Source organism: Dama dama, chromosome 33 (genome assembly GCF_033118175.1).
Source record: "Dama dama isolate Ldn47 chromosome 33, ASM3311817v1, whole genome shotgun sequence".
NCBI classification, from domain to species: domain Eukaryota; kingdom Metazoa; phylum Chordata; class Mammalia; order Artiodactyla; family Cervidae; genus Dama; species Dama dama.
In genome coordinates this window covers 22691324-22712408 of record NC_083713.1, presented here as the reverse complement: position 1 = coordinate 22712408, position 21085 = coordinate 22691324, and the positions used below count along the sequence as shown (strand labels likewise).

Sequence of the window (21085 nt, the reverse complement as noted above, 5' to 3'; positions counted from 1 at the left end):
TCCTATAGATATCAATTAGGTCTAGCTGGTCCATTGTGTCATTTAAAGTTTGTGTTTCCTTGTTAATTTTCTGTTTAGTTGATCTATCCATAGTTGTGAGTAGGGCATTAAAGTCTCCCACTATTATTGTGTTACTATTAATTTCCTCTTTCATACTTGTTAGCATTTGCCTTACATATTGCGGTGCTCCTATGTTGGGTGCATATGTATTTATAATTGTTATATCTTCTTCTTGGATTGATCCTTTGATCATTATGTAGTGTCCTTCTTTGTCTCTTTTCACAGCCTTTATTTGAAAGTCTATTTTATCTGATATGAGTATTGCGACTCCTGCTTTCTTTTGTTCTCCGTTTGCATGTAATATTTTTTCCAGCCCTTCACTTTTAGTCTGTATGTGTCTCTTGTTTTGAGATGGGTCTCTTGTAGACAGTATATATAGGGGTCTTGTTTTTGTATCCATTCAGCCAGTCTTTGTCTTTTGGTTGGGGCGTTCAACCCATTTACATTTAAGGTAATTATTGATAGGTATGGTCCCATTGCCATTTACTTTGTTGTTTTGGGTTCACATTTATACACCCTTTCTGTGTTTCCTGTCTAGAGGAGATCCTTTAGCATTTGTTGAAGAACTGATTTGGTGGTGCTGAATTCTCTCAGCTTTTGCTTGTCTGTAAAGCTTTTGAATTCTCCTTCATATCTGAATGAGATCCTTGCTGGATACAGTAATCTAGGTTGTAGGTTATTCTCTTTCATTACTTTCAGTATGTCCTGCCATTCCCTTCTGGCCTGGAGGGTTTCTATTGATAGATCAGCTGTTATCCTTATGGGAATCCCTTTGTGTGTTATTTGTTGTTTCTCCTTTGCTGCTTTTAATATTTGTTCTTTGTGTTTGATCTTTGTTAATTTGATTAATATGTGTCTTGGGGTGTTTCACCTTGGATTTATCCTGTTTGGGACTCTCTGGGTTTCTTGGACTTGGGTGGCTATTTCCTTCCCCATTTTAGGGAAGTTTTCAGCTATTATCTCCTCGAGTATTTTCTCATGGCCTTTCTTTTTGTCTTCTTCTTCTGGGACTCCTATGATTCGAATGTTGGGGCATTTCACATTGTCCCAGAGGTCCCTGAGGTTGTCCTCATTTCTTTTGATTCTTTTTTCCTCTCTGCTTCATTTATCTCCACCATTTTATCTTCTATCTCACTTATCCTATCTTCTGTCTCTGTTATTCTACTCTTGGTTCCCTCCAGAGTGTTTTTGATCTCATTTATTGCATTATTCATTTTTAATTGACTCTTCTTTATTTCTTCTAGGTCTTTATTAAACATTTCTTGCATCTTCTCTATGTCTCCAGGCTATTTATCTGTAACTCCATTTTGTTTTCAAGATTTTGGATCATTTTTATTATCATTATTCTAAATTCTTTTTCAGGAAGATTCCCTATCTCCTCCTCTTTTGTTTGACTTGGTGGGCATTTTTCATGTTCCTTTACCGGTTGGGTATTTCTCTGCCTTTTCATCTTGTTTAGATTGCTGTGTCTGGAGTGGGCTTTCTGTATTCTGGTGGGTGGGGTTGGATGATTGGCTTGTCAAGGTTTCCTGGTTAGGGAAGCTTGTGTCGGTGTTCTGGTGTGTGAAACTGGATTTCTTCTCTCTGGAGTGCAATGGAGTGTCCAATAATGAGTTTTGAGATGGGTCTGTGTGTTAGGTGTGACTTTGGGCAGCCTGTATGTTGACGCTCAGGGCTATGTTCCTGCGTTGCTGGAGAATTTGCGTGGTATGTCTTGATCTGGATTGGTATTGGCTTGATCTGATATGGTATTGGCTCTTGGGTGGTGGTTGGTTTCAGTGTAGGTATGGAGGCTTTTGAATGGTCTCTTATTACCTAATGTTCCATGTAGTCAGGAGTTTTCTGGTGTTTTCAGGTTTTAGGCTTAAGTCTCCTGCTTCTGGATTTCAGTTTTATTCTTCCAGTAGTCTCAAGACTTCTCCAACTATATACAGCACTGATAATAAAACTTCTAGGTTAATGGCGAAAAGATTCTCCGCCATGAGGGACACCCAGAGAGGTTCAGAGAGTTACATGAAGAAGAGGAGAGGGAGGAGGGAGATAGAGATGAGCAGGAGGAGAAAAAGGGGGACTCAAGAGGAGAGAGACAGATCTACGCAGTTGTCTGTTCCCAGAGTGTTCTCCGTAGCCCAGACACCCACAAAGATTCACAGAATTAGATTGGGAAGAGAAGGGGAAAGGAGGAAATAGAGGTGTTTTGAGGTAGAAAAAGGAGAGTCAAAAGTTGGGAGAGTAATCAACACACTCCGGAGTAAAAATGGGAACTGAATATTGGATTCTTAAATGTCCAAAGTTTATATCACATACTGAAAAACAAAGATTAAAAATTTATAGTAGAGGTTAGACTCTTAAAAATACAATATTAAAAACAAAAATGAAAACAAAAAATTTTAGAAATATATATGAAGTTCAGTTTAAAAATAGGGCTTCTCTCTTTTTTTTTTGCAAGGTTATAGTGAAATGAAAATGAAAATTAAGAAGTAGTAGAGGAGTAATAGAGGACTTTAAAAGAAAATAAGAGAAAAAAAAAAAACAAGAAAAATTTTTTTTCCTAATTAAGAAAATTGTAAAAATATATGAAAATGGAAGTTAAGGAGTAATGGGGGAGTAATAGGGAATTTTACAAGAAAATAAAAGAGAAAAAATAGATAAGAAAAGGAAAAAAATTTTTTTAATTAAAAAAAAAAAGAGGTAAAAATATATCTAGGAGTTTCTCTGGAGCTGTTGCGGTCAATGTGGGTTCGGTTCAGTTTCAGACAGCTCCTCGTTCCAGCTTACACTTCTCTATATCTACAGGCCCCTTCCGGTGTAGTCGGTGTTTTCTACAGGGATTTTAATCTGTTGCACCGGTCCCTTCTGAAGCGGTTCCCTTTGTTTATTTGGCTTCTGTTTGCCGGTCTCTTCAGTGCCTCATTTCCGCCCTGACACAGGCGGGCGGAGGTGGTCTCCTGTTTAGGTTGCTAGTTCCGTCTCTCTGCGGGGAGGGAGGGGCGCTGCTTTACCCGTTTACACTGCTCAGGCTCCTGGCTGCTCTATATGGAGCGGGCCCTGCGCTGCGCGCGGTTCCAGCCCTCCGGTGTTCCACAAAAGCGCGGACTCGGCTGCGCCTGCGTTTTGTGCCTTCCCCGCCGGAGTAGCTCAGGCAGCCGGGAGCTTGACAGGCGCACTCTCCCCGGGTGCGGCGCGCCTTCTCCCCTCCACGGTTCCAGCCCCAGTCCCCGCCCGCGCAGGTCGGGTGCGTGCGCCCCTGTGTTTAGCCGCAACCCTCCCGGCGGATGTCGACCATCCAGAATCTCAGGAAGTCTTTGGTTAGAAACTGGAGGCCTGTTTGCAGTGTGGTAGGGGATGCCGTCTCTGGGGCCGAGTTTGCCCCTTTTCCCTCCCCGCTGCCTCCTGCCTCTGGCGGGGCTGGGCCGCTCCGCCGCAGGCTAGCTCCTCTGGACTTGCTCAGACCCTTTGTTCTGCGAATGGCCGGCAGTGTGTTCTGGCGGTTAATTTTCTCTCTCTCTTTTGCTATCCCACAGTTTAAGTTGGTATCTCACAAAAGCTCCCTCCGATTGCCCTCAGGGCACTCAGGCCCGGTCCTTACCCTAAGCAATGCCGCCAGCTCCTCTCTGTTCTGCCCCCACTTGCTGGTGGCGGATGCGGGCATCTGGGGTACTTTTCTGCTGGGAGTTGCTTTTAGGCAGGTAATCTGTGGGTTTTATTTATTTTTCCTCCCAGTTACGTTGCCCTCCGAGATTTGAAAACTTCCCCCAGACCTGCCAGTGCGAGGGTTTCCTGGTGTTTGGAAACTTCCTCTATTAAGACTCCCTTCCCGGGAGGGGTCTCCATCCCTAGCTCTTTTGTCTCTCTTTTTGTCTTTTATATTTTGCCTACCTCCTTTCGAAGACAGTGGGCTGCTTTTCTGGGTGCCTGATGTCCTCAGCTAGCGATCAGAAGCTGTTTTGTGAAGTTTGCTCTGCGTTGAATTGTTCTTTCGATAAATTTGTAGGGGAGAAAGTGGTCTCCCCGTCCTATTCCTCTGCCATCTTGGCTCCTCCCAGAAGAAAATATTGAGTGATAGTTTCTTAACAGGCACATCTGCAAATCTAATTTCTGGATTTGATACTTTTTAAGATGTTTTTGAAAATCATGTTTTTGAACAGTTTGTTTTTGTATAGTGACTATAGTTTTTATTGATAACAGTTATAATTTTAAAGACAGCATTCCTAGCTTCTTTTCCTAATTTTATGTATAGACAGGAATTTCATTACACTATTAATGACTGTATTTTGTTCAGTTGTATTGTGTTAGCATTCTACTTGTTTGAAAAGCCTTTGAATTAGGAAAAGAATTATGATTATAATAAAAGATTTGCTTGTCAGCTGTCATTTTCTTCCTTGAGAATTATGGAGAATTAGGATACTCTTTAATAGTACATCTTTGTTTATTTTGAAATTTAAAAAAAATTGAAGTGAAACTGACATGTAACATTATACTGGTTTTAGCTGCACAGCATAGTGTTTCAGTATTTGTGTATATTGTGAATTTATCACCATAATAAATCTAGTTAACATTCATCACCACACATAGGTTTTTTCCCATGATGTATTTTGAAATTTTAATGAAGCAAATAACTTTATTCATAGACAAGAGTTTTCTTCAGCTGTTTTCATCATAAACTGCATCACTGAATTTGCAATAAGAAGATTCACCATTAGTTTATTTCAGTGACCCAAGTATACTATGGTACCATGCTACAATATGTATTAAATGCTCATGTAGTACTTCAGTGTGTTTGCTTATTGTGTTCTACACGGGTCCAGGCCTGTCTAATTCTTTTGTAATGTGTAAAATTGGATGGGTGAGTAATTGATTTTGATGAAAATGACTTTGTAAATTGGCATTTTTTATTCTAACAGAAGATTAATAATAGTGATTTTTCTAATTTATGCAGAAATTTGTTTCCTGTTGAAGTGAAATTTGAACGGGAAGTTACATACAGGCCATTATATAATGCAAACTCAATAACATGTACAAAATGAAGCATATGTGTACTCTTAAAAATTTTTTCCCATTGTTCTTTCTTCCTTTTTGCTTTTTATGCATTACATTTAGTGGCTGTAGCTCTTTAGGAAGCAGGTGCTGCCCATCAGTGATTCTATATTTAGAAATATTCATGCACAACATTTTTAGTATATTTGTTTTGTTTAAGGCAACATAATATTAGTAGAATAAGGTCTTCTGTTAAATGATTGTGAAAGTTAATAGTCAGTGATGCACTGTTCAGTTTTGAGATGTTTAGCATAGATCTCATATATTTTTCTGCTTACTAGGCAAGAAGTTATGAAATGGAATGGATGGGGATATAATGATTCCAAGTTCATCTTCAATAAGAAAGGACAAATTGAGTTGACTGGGAAAAGGTAACTTTGGTTTATTCTTTGTTTTGTTCCTTTTATTTATCTATGGAAAATTTTAAACATAAATAACAAATATAACATTAAATAATAGACATACATAAAAATAGAGAGGGTATTAAAATGGCTTATTCCTAGATTAAAAGTCACTAATATTTTGTAATAAGTGTTTTTCTTTTTCTTTTGTGTATCAAATTCTGACATTGTTATGTCCCTTCTATATATTTGTATATATATCCCTTAAAACCAATTATATAATATTATTATCATACTCCTCAATATAACAGAAATTTTACAATATCTGGTTATCCATTTCACATTCCCTTTCTCTTAATTGTCTCAAATGTGTCATTTTATAGGTATTTTGAATCAGGATCTAAAGATCAGGTGTTTATATTTTCAGTAGAATAATGTCTAACACAGTAAAAACTTGTCATGTAGAGAAGGCTTTACAAAATCTTCAGGGGGGAAAAAGTGAATCTTTTCAACTTAGAAAAACCAACTTCCTCTCTTCTCAGATACTACCTTCATTTCTCTCTCTTTGGATGTTGAAGGCATATCATCTTCGCTCTATGTGAGGGGCAGATAGGAACTTTGTGCCCAGCACCACTGAAAGCATAAACCTACTGTCTTCTGTGGAGTAGTGTGGCTTTGTAGTGGTTTATGTTAGCAGTGTATGTATGTTAAGTGAATGATTAATCACAGAAAGTGTCACAACTATTTATACCTTACAGTATGAACCCTTGTACCCACAGTTTGGAATCTGGCTTTTATTTTGGGTGTTCTGACACTTGACTTGCCAGTTTTTCCAGAAAGAATCAGATTGTGGGTGGCCGGCATATGTGCAACACTCATAAGATATTAGAAAAAAAATTAGAACCCTGGTGTGTTCATTTATGATTGGATTATTTCTTTTTCATGGTGTAGAATGCTTGTTATTGCCTTTTCTGATATTAAGATATATAGAAAGCAAAATTTGTAATTTATATATTGTTTGGAGAGCATAAATTCAAAGCAGAGGGAATTCAATCGTCATGAGAGAAATTTTTGTCCAGGTTGTAGTAGAATTAGAGAATTCTTCTGTTGACTTTGGATTTTGGAAGAGTGCTGCTGCCCTTCCAACCAGAATGCATTCCATAAAGGCTTCATTTCTTTTGCACTGTTGGCTCCTGAGTCCAAGTCCATTGAGGGAGAAGGGAAGAAAACAAGGTACGTCTGATTGGCAGAGCCTGCACAGATAACCTTTGCTTCTCACTGAGTTACCTGCTATCCAAAGGGTAATTCTGTGAACATGAAGATGGAGTTAAATGCTCTAGGGTTAAATATGTACCACCTAAGTTATTTAGTAGCTAAAACCAAATAACTGAATAATACTCAATTCCCATTTTGGTGTACCTTTACTTTAGCGCAGACAGAATAATAAACTGGATTGAATTGAATCATAGCTTTCTCTAGTCTGGTCTCCTTGGGATAATGGTTAATTTTTTTTTTTATTAGAAAACACTTACAAATGTTCTTTAAGATAGTAATAGCTATTATTTATTGAGTTCCTATTGAGTTATCTTAAAATAACCCTAAGTGGGTAGTGATGTAGTCTTAGAAATAATTAGGAGATTGAGGATCAGGGAGGTTAAACACCTTACTTGAGGTCACCTGTGCAGTGGGAAATTGTGACTAAAACTGAAGTGCTTTTAAGGTTCATTCTTGTGCTGTTTCTGTTACACTGTACTAATGAGGTATCATACTATCCATTGTATTGATTTTATTCTCTTAACAGTCTCTGGAATCACTTTACAGGAGCCTTCTATGCTCTATACACTGCTACAGTAGAGTTAGTCATATTGTAAAAAGATATTCTATGACTAAAGTTCCTGTTGTTCCAGAGAGGGGTTAAAGGGCATAAGCATAAGAAGGTTGTGATATACCTAAAAGAGAAAATGAAATTTCTGACTGGAAAGGTTGAGTATCAACAGTATCAATTCACCATTTTGCATTAATAATATTAGATTATAAGGCCAGTTTTTAAAATTCTTTGTGAAGACTTTTATTCTGGCACTGTAGTGGACTGACCCTTTGCCTTCTATAAGTAAGTAACTGAAGTCGCTCAGTTGTATCCAACTCTGCGACCCCATGGATTGTAGCCTACCAGGCTCTCCGTCCATGGAATTTTCCAGGCAAGTGTACTGGAGTGGGTTGCCATTTCTTTCTCCAGGGTTGCCTTCTATAACCACATAGAAAACATGGATAAAAAACACAGGAAAGAAAGATAACAGAGCTGGAAAGAAAGAAAGGGGAATCCATAGGTGCCAGAAACTGAGTGACTCCCAATGAAAATTTATAGGGGTTTCCCTATTTTTTATCCAAAGAACATTAAAAAGGTAGAAAAATTTTATGAGTTAATGTGGTTGGTTGCCTGTATATATTTTGGGGAGGTTAACTTTGACATTTCAAACCCAGCCATTAATTTAGAGGCAATTACAAGCTTTTGTAGATGTCAAGGGAAAAGAAGATTTTCCCTGAACACAGTCTATTTTCTGAACAGATTTGTAATTTGACAGTTTATAATCCTGTAGATTCATAATCTTGCCATTCTTATTATTTCTAGATGTAGATGAATTGAGTCCTCCTAAGTAGCAGAAGGCAATACTTCAGAGCTAATGCTATAGATTTCTGTAAATTAAAAATTTTGAAAGGTGTCATTATTCTTTGACTTTAAAGGTGGTTTATACATTAATTGGAGCTTTCAAAGCATAAGTTAGTGATTAAATAGAATTTGTTTGGGTTTCCTGCACTTTGTATTTTCAGTAGCATAATTTTTAAAGTTTTATTTCATTATAAAAAGTTTTAAAATTAGTTAGCAGTTGTGGAACTCTAAGTCTCAGGATAGATGGTTGCATCTACTAATATTCTGCTGCCTTTCCGCACTGCCCCAGAGTGAGAGTTACTTTGTCTTTAGTCACATTAAATCTTTTGTTTTTTCTAAAACATGAACATTTATATTTAATTTACATTTTGACAACTTGCACATAAATAACAATTTAAACCAGTATATAAACATAAGATAGTTTGTTCTAGCAAAGTAAAAAGCCAATAACTTTGGTCAGTTTTAACTTTGAGTAGAAGAAAAAAAAAACAACAAACCACTGTTGATTGTGGGCTCAATATTCACATGTGAGAGGCCTCAGAGGGAAAGTCAAATAGTATAGAGAATTATGAAGTCTCAAGCCACTGTAGTCACATTAAATCTTGATGTGCACTTCCTTCTTGGATATTTATGTCCACAGGGTTTTCTTTCCATTATAGAATGATTTCATTAGTCTTGAAAGTTTGCTCTGGTTTTGTATCTTCTATAATATAGTCTACTTTGATCTTAAGAAAAGGTGGTAAATTGATCTCCCCTTATATTTTACAACAAAAACCATTTCTTAAAGTTTTCAAGCCAATTTTCAGTCATGGTAAAGATCTATTCTGAATGCAGAGTTTCAAAGAGTAGCAACGAGAGATAAGAAAGCCTTCCCAAGTGATCAGTGCAAAGAAATAGAGGAAAATAATGGAATGGGGAAGACTAGAGATCTCTTCAAGAGAATTAGAAATACCACGGGAATATTTCATGCAAAGATGGGCACAGTGAATGACAGAAATGGTATGGACCTAACAGAAGCAGACGATATTAAGAAGAGGTGACAAGAATACACAGAAGAACTATACAAAAAAGATAATGACCCAGATAACCATGTTGGTGTGATCACTCACCTAGAGCCAGATATCCTGGAGTGTGAAATCAAGTGGACCTTAGGAAACATGACTATGAACAAAGCTAGTGGCAGTGATGGAATTCCAGTTGAGCTATTTCAAATCCTGAAAGATGATGCTGTGAAAGTGCTGCACTCAATATGCCAGCAAATTTGGAAAACTGAGCAGTGGCCACAGGAATGGAAAAGGTCAGTTTTCATTCCAATCCCAAAGAAAGGCAATGCCAAAGAATGTTCAAACTACTGCACAATTGCACTCATCTTACATGTTAGCAAAGTAGTGCTCAAAATTCTCCAAGCTAGGCTTCAACAGTATATGAACTGAGAACTTCTAGATGTTCAAGCTGTATTTAGAAAAGGCAGAGGAACCAGGGATCAAATTGCCAACATCTGTTGGATCATAGAAAAAGCAAGAGAATTAGAAAAACATCTATTTCTGCTTCATTGACTACACTAAAGCCTTTGACTGTGTGGATCATAACAAACTGTGGAAAATTCTTAAAGAAATGGGAATACCAGACAACCTTGCCCACTTCCTGAGAAACCTGTATGAAGGTCAAGAAGCAACAGTTAGAACCAGACATGGAACAATGGACTGGTTCTAAATTGAGAAAGGAGTCTGTCAAGGCTGTATATTGTCACCCTGTGTATTTAACTTATATGCAGAGTATGTCATGTGAAATGCCAGTCTGGATGAAGCACAAGCTGGAATCAAGATTGCCAGGAAAAGTAATTAATAACTTCAGATATGCAGATGACACCACCCTTATGGCAGAAAGTGAAGAGGTACTAAATAAAGAGCCTCTTGATGAAGGTGAAAGAGGAGAGTGAAAAATCTGGCATAAAACTCAACATCCAAAAAATGAAGATCATGGCATCCGGTCCCATCACTTCATGGCAAATAGATGGAGAAACAATGGAAACAGTGACAGGCTTTATTCTTGGGCTCCAAAATCACTGCAGATGGTGACTGTAGCCATGAAATTAAGAGATGCCTGCTCCTTGGAAGAAAAGCTATGACCAACTAGACAGCATATTAAAAACCAGAGACATTACTTTGCCGAAAAAGATCCATCTAGTTAAAGCTATGGATTTTCCAATGGTCATGTATGGATGTGAGAGTTGGACTATAAAGAAAGCTGAGCACTGAAGAATTGATGCTTTTGAACTGTGGTGTTGGAGAAGACTCCTGAGAGTCCCTTGGACTGCAAGGAGATCCAACCAGTCCATCCTAAAGGGAATTAATCCTGAATATTCATTGGAAGGACTGATGCTGAAGCTGAGACTTCAATACTTTAGCTACCTGATGCGAAGAACTGACTCATTTGAAAAGACCGTGATGCTGGGAAAGATTAAAGGCAGGAGGAGAAGAAGAAAACAGGATGAAAAGGTTGGATGGCATCACTTAACTTGATGGACATGAGTTTTAGCAAGATCCAGGAGTTGGTGATGGACAGGGAAGCCTGACGTGCTGCAGTCCATGGGGTCGCAAAAAGTCGGACACGACTGAGCTATTGAACTGAACTGAAAGATCTATTAAAGAATCACCTTGTTTCAACAATTGATACGAACTTTTGGCTTTCTGGTAGAAGTTGCATTTTTCCTGCTCATGTGTTCAGCTTTCAAATTAAATGTCTTTGTAGGGTTGATTAAACTAGGTTGTAATTTGCTAACCTTTATATAAGATTTATTTGAGAATTTTAGATATTTTTGTTATATAATATGACATTATCATAAGTGACATTCACTCAGCCAATGTGTAACTTTTAAAATTATGTGACAGAATAAGTGGTTTTTTTTTTGTCACTTCCAAGGGAAAATTCTTTTTGATAGGACCTACCCCTGGCTTTTTCAGTATTGAGTTCTGCATTATAAACATATATTCAGTACAGAGTTTATGTATTACCCACTGACTCCTTCCCTCCCTGCTTTTTGGTCATCTTTGTGAAGTCAGAGTAAACTTCTGAGGCTAGTTGCTGAAAGCTATATAGTTATTTTTTGTATATATGTTACACTTCAATATTTTATAAGTAAAATATTTATAAAATTAAAGATAAAACAGCTATGGTATAGTTTTATTTGGCTGCCCCATCATCATGGAGTGGATATTAGAAGGGGAGAAGTTGTAAGAACATTATAGTGAAAACAATTACTAAATATAACTACTGTGATTTTTCTAAATATTCATTAAAAAAGAATTTTATGAGATCATCCCAAAGATCTCACTTGGAATGATGGTAAGAAAGAATCAAACTAGAGGCAGTACCATGTAGCAGTGAAGAGCACAGGCTTATTTATTACTTATTTGCCCTTGTTTATTACCTGGTTCATATCCTGGTTTTGTAGCTTACTAGCTGTGTGACCTTAAGTAAGTTAATTAACTTTACCTAAGCTCTTAAGTTATGTAACGTCTCTGTGCCTTAGTGTCTTCTTTTTATAAAATGGAGTAATATCAACTTCATAACATTATCATAAGTTAATATACGTAACAAACTTAAAACAAAACCTGGCACATGATAATACCTGTTTACTAAAATGAAAATTTGACCATTTTAAAGTAAACGTTTTAAAATTTGCTTTGGTTTGTTCTGAGTGTTATTTTATTACTGCTTTATAACACATTGGAATATTATGTTTGCACATCAGCCTTCTTTACTACCCTAATCCTAAACCCAACCACTAACCCCTAAACCTAATCCTAACCCTGAGACTGGATGGTGGATATTTATCTCTTTATTTCTAGCACTTAATATTTTGCCATCTCTGATAAATATTTCTAAAACTGAAAAGTTACCCCTCTAAGCACTTGAGTTTTCTGCATCGGTCTCATATATATACAGTTTAGGACTTCTTGTGTATGTGAAATAATGTTCATGATTCATATAAACTTATTTAAATAGAATTTGGGTTAGAAGATAAGAGGAAACAAAATTTGAGTAGCAGATCTATTTTTTTTCATACCTTCCTGCTCTGTAGAGTTCTTTTGTGTTTTAAATGTCTTGTAGCACTTTATGTAAAATACCAGCACCTTGCAGATATGGTTTATTTACTATTCCCTGTTCTGTTTGTGGTTATCACATCATGATACGGTTTATAGTTCTATCACTTCATCATACAGTATTGTAATTTTTAAAAGTAATACACATTTTAAAGAAATCAAGAGTAGTCAATTATATTTGCTCGCATTTGTACTCTTTCCATCATTATTCCATTGTGAAGACAGTACATTTAGTGTTACACTCCCTCAGCCTGTACACGTTCCTCTGGCGTTTCTTGTAGTGTAGGTGTGCTGGCTCTTAGTTCTCTTATTCATCTGAAGAGCTCTTTGTTTTACTTTTGTTCTTGAAGGATACCTTTTACCAGATATAAAATTCTAAGTTGGCATTCTTTTCCTTTCAGCACTTGAAAAATGTTGTTCAGTAATTTTCTGGATTTTCTTTTTTTTTTTTTTCCTGGACTTTCTGATGAGAAGGCAGTCATAATGTTATTATTACATTATGTGTAGTATGTCATTTTTCTCTAGATACTTTTAAGATGTCTTTCTCTTTTTCTCTTTGTTTTTTAAGTTGCAATTTGACTGTGATGTGCCTCTGCATTTATCTTCTAGAGTTCTCTGACTTTCTTTAATTTCTAAACTTACATCTTTCATCAGATTTGGAAACTTTCTGTTATTATTTCTTCAAATACTTTTTTTTTTTTATTCCTTTTCCTCTTGTTCTTGGGTCTCCATTTATATATATATGTTAGTATTTTTCTATTGTTCCACAGGTCCCTGCAGCTCCATTTATTTTTTTCTATTTTCTTTGTTGTTTAGATTATATATGTTTTATTGCTCTAACTATAAGTTCACTGACATCTCTGGTCTGTTCTTGAGTTCCTCCAATGAATGTTTATTTCAATTTAATTATAGAATTTCTGTTTTTTAAAATAATTTCTATTTCTCTGCTGAGATTTATTTTCTCTTATTCACTGCTAACATATTTTCCCTTTTGTCCTTTAGTGTGGTTATAACTGTTTTCAAATCCTTGTGTGCTATTTCCAATGTTTTGGATCATCTTGGGGTTTCTTATTGATTGCCTTTTCTCTTAATTATGGATAACACTTTGTTGGTTGTTTATGTCTAATAATTTTGAAAGTATATCTTGGACATTGTTACTGATATGTTGAGGAAAGTCTGTATTCTGTTACATGTCTGAAAAGGCTTTTTTTGTTGTTGTTTTTAAACCAAGCAATTAACTTGAGTTACCTCAGGTTTACTTCTGCGATGGTGAGCAGCTGAATTATGTATTCAGTTCTTTTAAGCTTAACTGGGCTGCTTAGAGTGTGCTCCATACACTTGTTATTCAAGGCCAGCAGGACATTTGGACAGAGTTTATATACAAGTCTCTCTCTAACTCCTGGATTTGTGTGATTTTCCTGTGCTCTTGCCAGATGCTGTGTTCACTGCAAACATCATCCAATGTTTCTTAAAGCCAGGAATACTATAGGGTTTTTGCATTCTCGCATTCTTTATTCTTTCTATGGTACTCTGTGTACTGGAACTTTCCCTTAGGCTGAAACCTGTTGAAACTGGAAACTTATGTGGTGCTGTTTTCTTCTTACCCCCTATTTTTGCCTATCATTGGGTTATCTATACTGTCCTCAATTAGGTTTTTTTTTTTTTGTCCAGAGCTTATCATTATATGTGGGAGGGTTGGTTTGATAGCAACCACTTGACCTCTGCTAGAAACAGAATCTAAGATTTGAATTGACATGAAGATACTTTTCTCTAATATTTTGCTTCTTTTTACCTTAGGTACCCTCTTAGTGGCATGGTATTGCCAACTTTTAGAGAGTGGATCCAAAATACCCTTGGAATAAATGTGGAGCATAAAACTACCTCTAAAGTAAGCAAATAAAAACAACTAATAATATTCTTAATTGAGTGTATATATATGTGTGGTTAATCCTAAATTAATTAAACTTATCTTTATAATTTGTTACAGTTGCTTTAATATATTTGTCCTTCTTTTTGTTAGTTTGATTGGCCTTGTTAGACTTTCTAGGGGTGTTTTTTTGTTGTTGTTTTTTAGCATCACGGGTGTAGAGACTAATCTCAGCATTTATCTTGAGATTTATCTCAAACTTTTAAACTCTGTGAGCCTCAGTTATCTTCATAGGAGAAATGAGAGTCATAAGTGTCAGTTCTATGTGTCACAAGTAGTAGTGAAGTTCAAATGAATTAATTCTGTGAGAGCACTTTGTTACCAAAAAATAAGTTGCTGTTATTTTTACATTTTGTAATGAACTGACAGTAATCTAGGATTTATATAGAATAATTTAAAATAAAAATGTAATATTATATTACTATCAAAACATTTAGAATATTCAAAGATTGAAAATAGAATTTTGATTAAGATATGAGTGATAGAGAATTTTAGTTTGCTCTTGTAGTATCACTTTTCTGACAGGGCAGTTAAAAACCTTTAAACTGTATTAAGCTGATGAAATAGCATTTCTTTATATAATTATAATATTTATTATTTATTACTTACTATGGTATAGTATTCTGTATATCCCTTTGTGTATAACTTCTGTAAGTGCAGAGGCTATGATTTATAGTATATTATCCACTATATTCAACATATTATTGAGGACTGTAGGTATTCAGTGAGTGCTTGTTTTATTTATCAGTCCACAGTTACATTTTATTCTTGTACTTAATTAAACTAAACATCTAATTCCTATCTCTCCCAAACCAAATTCTTTTAACCTTTCTTTAAAAAATCTCTTCTAACTTGCTGTGGTTGCTCGGCACCATGTCAGGAAGAAGGGGAAGGAGGAGAAGCGCTTACAGCGGAGGGAGTGGGGTAGGCCTCAGGGCTACGGCAGGCCCCCCGGCCCCTCCCTCCCGCCTCAGTGGATCCTGCCCCGGGCTGCGGCAGCCCGGGCGGGAGGTTGCGGGAGGGAGTGACCGGGGCGGTGCCCCAATTACAACACAAGGATCACAGCAAACACAGCTGCCACAGAAGCACTATGGCATTACTTCTCCCATCAGCTTAGCAGCCCCCAAGGAGACTGACTGCCTACTCACAAAGAAGCTAGTTGAGACTCTGAAGCCCTTTGGGGTTCCTTTGAGGAAGGAACTGCAGCGCAGGATTTTAATTTTGGGAAAATTAAATAATCTGGTAAAAGAGTGGATACGAGAAATCAGTGAAAGCAAGAAAATGTTTACATTTGGCTCTTATAGATCAGGAGTACATACAAAAGGTGCTGATACTGATGCATTGTGTGTTGCACAAAGACATGTTGATTGAAGTGATTTTTTCACCTCATTCTGTGATAAGTTGAAATTACAGGAAGAAGTAAAAGATTTAAGAGCTGTTGAAGAGGCATTTGTACCAGTTATCAAACTGTGTTTTGATGGGATAGAGATTGATATTTTGTTTGCCAGATTAGCACTGCAGACTATTCCAGAAGACTTGAACTTAAGAGATGATAGTCTGCTTAAAAATTTAGATATAAGATGTATAAGAAGTCCTAACAGTTGCAGGGTAACTGATGAAATTTTACATCTAGTACCAAACATTGACAACTTCAGGTTAACCCTGAGAGCTATCAAACTGTGGGCCAAACGCCACAACATCTATTCCAATATATTAGGTTTCCTCTGTGGTGTTTCCTGGGCTATGCTAGTAGCAAGAACTTGCCAGCTTTATCCAAATGCAACAGCATCAACTCTTGTACATAAATTTTTCTTGGTATTTTCTAAATGGTATGTGTTTAGATTATATTAAAATAAAATTGATTGTAGACACTGAAAAAAAAATCTATTTCCTTTTTTTTTGAGGCAACGAATGCGACTTTATTAAGAGAGCTGACTAACTGATGGCAGACTAATGTCTCAAAATAACCATCTTCTTTTTCTGTATTGTGACTATTTGTTTTACTTTTTTTTTTGACACTGATACGATCTATATGTCATATTCAGAAATTTTACTAGTTTTACATGCACTTCTTTTTTTCTGTTTTAAGCCATTTCAATTTTCAGTAAGTTAACAAAATTAGTAATCTGTATGTTTCATCAGGGTTCTTTTGGTCATTTCTTTTCAGTACAGGTTAATCCCATGAGGACAAGAGTTTTAAAATTTTTGGGGTTTAACTCACTGCTGTATCACCAGGGCCCTATAGCACACGTGCAAGAAATATTTATTATATAATTGAACATTAAATAAAGAGCATTAATAAGATATTTAAAGGCTATGTAAATATTTTTCTTTACATATTCTTATATTTTATTTTTTCCAAATACTATACCATAGCTTTTTTAACATAACAGATTTCGTTAGCCATTTATAGAACTCTTCCTATATGCTAGTCATGATAATAGGTGCTTTTCACAAAAATTACCATATTTAACTCTCCTTCCTTATGGCAGTTGTATAAATTTGATGGTGATAATGTCATTTAATAGTTGAAGATACCAAGGCTCAAAGAAGTTGGGTGAGCCAATGTCACATAGCTTTAAAGTTGAATACTTGTTAGTTGAAATTAAGTATCAAGTTTATGTTGTGAGTTTTAAAGAGAGCCTATAAAAATGGGTTTACTTCTTATTGGGAGGCTTTTTGCTGATCATTCTGAAATGATAAATTTTATCTACAGATGAAATATAGATAATGCAGAAGTTAACTATCTATATCCCAGTCTTCCTAGTTTAAAATTGAAGATTTGAGACTTTGCTGTCTTAATTGTGATCTTTGTTTTTATTATATTTGTTTTTGGCCACACCATGTGGCATAGGGGATCTTACTTATTAGTTCTCTGATCAAGGATTGAACCTATGCCTCTTGCAGTGAAAGCATGAAGTCTTAACCACTGGACTGTCAGGGAAGTCCCCTTAATTGTAGACTTTAGAAATAATGAAAAGGTGGGACTTAGAAGTAAAAGAGAAAACATAAGAGTCTTACAACTTGTGTTACAGAAAGTGGTTTTCCAGACCATTTGTAATTGCTTACTGTCACAGAGTTGGTTTCCATATATATTATTTATTATTTTTCTATGCTTCTGTCCTAGTTCAGATGTAAAAAAAAAATCCATGTTTTATAGTCACTTCTCTGTAACATTTCAAATTTTTATTTTCTAGAAATAAGTCAAAAAAAACAATTTTATTTTCTAGGCATCCTTAAATCCTAGTGATACACCTCCTTCTATTGTAAATGAAGATTTTCTTCATGACCTTAAAGAAACTAATATTTCATATTCACAAGAAGCAGATGATCGAGTATTTAGAGCTCATGGTAAGCAACTTCATATAAATCCTATTTAGTTCTAAGTTTTAAATTTCCTTTAATTTTAAGATATTTTTACATTTTCTTTTTTAAACCACAAAACAGGTCATTGTCTTCATGAGATATTTTTGCTCAGGGAAGGAATGTTTCAGAGAATTCCTGATATAGTTTTATGGCCAAGTAAGTTCCTGTTTTTCTTTGTATTATTAATTTAGTATTGTTAAATTTTAAGTAAATTTAGTGTTGGAAATATGTACTTTTAAACATAAGAGCTGTAAAAAATATAGAAAGCTGTATTTTAGATAGCTATATAGATAAATATATATATAGAAATATAGCTATATAGCTATATTTTTAGAGTTTACTGAAGATCATATAATTCTTAATATGATCATCTTGAATGGTTTTAATGATTAATTTTGTTGTTGATGACTAAATCTTCATTTAATATGTACATAGCCTTTTAAGAAGTCAGTAGAAAAATATATTTTTGGCTAATTTGAAAGCTTAATAAAATTATTATCAATCAATGATATATTCAGATGCCTAGAAACTTTTAGTTAAGATAATTGATTACTGCAAACTAATAAGAGTACTTTGTTGATAGCAACTTGTAGGCTAAAAACTAATGGTGTTCAAATAATGAAGCAAGTTGTTTAATACAGATACTGTCTTTGATATAAATAATTAAATTTTGAGAAAATAATTTCATTTAGGGATTTGACTTGAGATGGAAGGTGGATGAGCTTTCTGCTGTTATTTTGCTCTTACTGATGATTAGGCCCTATATTTTTATGTATGATCTTTATATCCATCTCTTGTAGCAGAAAATTTAAAGCAGAATAAGTATATTGCTCCTTACTGTCCATAATTACCTTGTAAGAAGTTCTGCCAATCTTCTCATCCATTTTTCTCTTCACACTCCATAAAAGGAGTATATAGAGTGTTTTATTTTTCAAAAAATTACCTCATATATGGATTTTTAGTTCTTAGATGTGATCTTTTTCCTTTTCAGGGAGTATCTGAGGGAAAAGTCCTGCTTTAATTTTGTGATAGGAAGGAGGTTGACATACCCAGGAAGAAAATAATCAGTTTGAGTAGTGTATTGATGCCTAAATCAAAATTTTGTTCTGTTGACTCTTTCAATATAAGAACTTCTTGGGAATAGTTTGTTTCACAACATGTTGTCATTTCACTGAGGTCTTTGTTAAACTTTAATGTAAATTTCCATTGGGTAATAAAATTCAAGTTTTTCTTTGCATGAGGGCAAGTTTTGAGACACTAAGGCAATTTGAGACAATGTGGTATTCCATACAGTGGAGGTGGCTTTCTCATCTTGCAGTTTGAGTATCTACGCACCATATATTGTGTATGTGTGTATGCTGTGTAGATATTTAAACTGAAAAATGTCTAAAACTATTAAAAAATGAAAAGTTAAAGATAAAAATAGTTTTAGGATAGTGATTTAATGTGTTCATGAGTGAATAAATGAAGGAGAAGTTGTATTGCACTTTAGACCCTTGTATTGCAGTATTATACAGATTTTTTTCATGTTCGGGATTAATTTATTTTCCCTTTTTTCAACAGCATGTCATGATGATGTAGTTAAGATTGTGAATCTAGCGTGCAAATATAACCTTTGTATCATACCAATTGGTGGTAGGTATTGTGCCTTTTTGAATTTTAATGTGATGTAAAGTTGTTCTATTTTAAATATTTGTGCATTCCCACTGAAAACAAGCATTCTTATAGTTGTGATATGGTTATCCTGAAAAATTGGCTTATGCTTTTCATTTCTGTTCTCAGTAGATCTACCTAAACTGTTTGAGATATGATTTACCCTAGCTCATGGCTTCTTTCCCATATAGATTCTAACTGAAGCTCTGACTTACTGCCTAAATAAGAGTTCCTTCTTTAGTAATTACTTTCTAACCTTTATCTTAATGGAGAGAGTATTATTTTTTCAAAGACTAACTATACCCAACATAAATCTTTGAGGAGGGATATGCATATGTAAAAGATCAACCAGGACAGTGACGACCAAATGAATAGTATCTTTTAATACTGAAAATTAACATTATTTTACATTTTAAGGCAAATTTAATCTCTTTTGATCATTCATCAGCCATATTGTTTTAACAACTTCCACAAGCCAAAGGAGGTTGCCTTCACTGACTGAATTGGCATTAATGGAATGGAAATGGGACCCCTACACATCATAAGTTCCAGACACCTTCTTCAGCTGATACTTCCTGTTGAAATCATGTACAAAAGGCATTACAGTGCCGCTTTTAATGAAATAGTTTTCTGATTTCAAATGACTTTGACAAGAAATAGTGTTCACTGGTCATAGCCATGTTCTTAATATTATCATACCTTGAAAAATTAAGCTGAACCTTGTAGGTAAATAGCCCCTATAATTCTTACCTTGTGACTTACCAAGATGATTTCCATGTGTATTCTGTCCAAAACATATGAAAGTACCAATTAGAATTTTATTCTGCTATATGATTATACAGATCTGGTTAAGAATTGAGACTACTATATTGTTCTATATATCAAGAAAGCATTTTTCCTTTGACAACAAATGTTAAGGAATATATTGTAATTTGTTGAGGTCTTTTTGTATGGAAATATAGTATTTTAAATGATAAGTGAATCTCATAAATATGATAGGAGAAAATGGTGTCTCTAGTTGTATAGGATGGGTGTTTTTTTCTTTTATGCTGTCTCTCCACAGTAATCATTAGCTTAGAACTTCTCTAATTATGTTTTTGGAGTTCCACAAATTGTTAGGGGCTTCATTTGAGTGTGCCCAAGGGATGGAGCCATGTCCCATTGCTTTCAGCTCCATAATATTTCTTCATTTTGGCACGCACCATAAAATAAAGGTGAGTTTACTTTTAGTGTGTTAGTATTTGCCAATTACATTTTGCAAAGTAGAAATAGGTATTTTTCCTAGTGGGCCTATTTGTATACTTTGTATTAGGGATTTGCCTAGATATGTAGCTAAAAAATAATATTTAAACATAGTTATTGTCTTCTATTTTGGCAGGAGGAACAAGTGTTTCATATGGCCTGATGTGTCCTGCAGATGAGACAAGAACAATTATTTCTTTAGACACTTCACAAATGGTATATGATAACTTAAGATGTGTTTGAAGATAGTGTTTGGTTTTAAAAGTTTTCTTTATGGCTCAGTCTTAGTTGTTTTTAAAAAGGTATATTGTCCATTTTGTTTAAATTTTTTTTCATCATTATATTTTATCTTTGTTTTCAGATCTCTAAAAGCTAAGGTCACGCTTACTTAGTCATATACCTTGATGAATTCTACCAAATTAACATATGAAGTTGACAATTTGAGAAGCATGGATTGAATTGTGATACAATAGATGACCTGATTTGTATTATTAAAAAATAAATAATATTAGTTAATGTTAATTTGAGTCATCAGAACTTACTTGTTTCCCAAATTTTTACTAATGCTATTGCACTTTGCTTTTGGAAGAACAGAGGGGCTAATTAATTTTAAGATTAACTTAAAATTAGTAAAGGAACTAATAAATTTTAGGATTATTTTTTGAAATTTTGGTTCATTATGGTC

General features: G+C 35.0%; 1 protein-coding gene and 1 pseudogene across 1 annotated transcript in view; both read left to right on the top strand.

The window, feature by feature from the left end:
• The window catches only part of AGPS (alkylglycerone phosphate synthase), a 132413-nt gene that overhangs the window by 32989 nt on the left and 78339 nt on the right, over positions 1 to 21085 (top strand). The window contains exons 2-7 of the mRNA XM_061135521.1: positions 5379 to 5468; positions 14010 to 14100; positions 17370 to 17490; positions 17587 to 17661; positions 19069 to 19140; positions 20537 to 20616. Of these exons, the coding sequence (XP_060991504.1) occupies positions 5379 to 5468; positions 14010 to 14100; positions 17370 to 17490; positions 17587 to 17661; positions 19069 to 19140; positions 20537 to 20616 (529 nt within the window). The remainder of the gene's footprint in view (positions 1 to 5378; positions 5469 to 14009; positions 14101 to 17369; positions 17491 to 17586; positions 17662 to 19068; positions 19141 to 20536; positions 20617 to 21085) is intronic.
• LOC133051277 (poly(A) polymerase alpha-like) lies at positions 15013 to 16022 on the top strand (annotated as a pseudogene).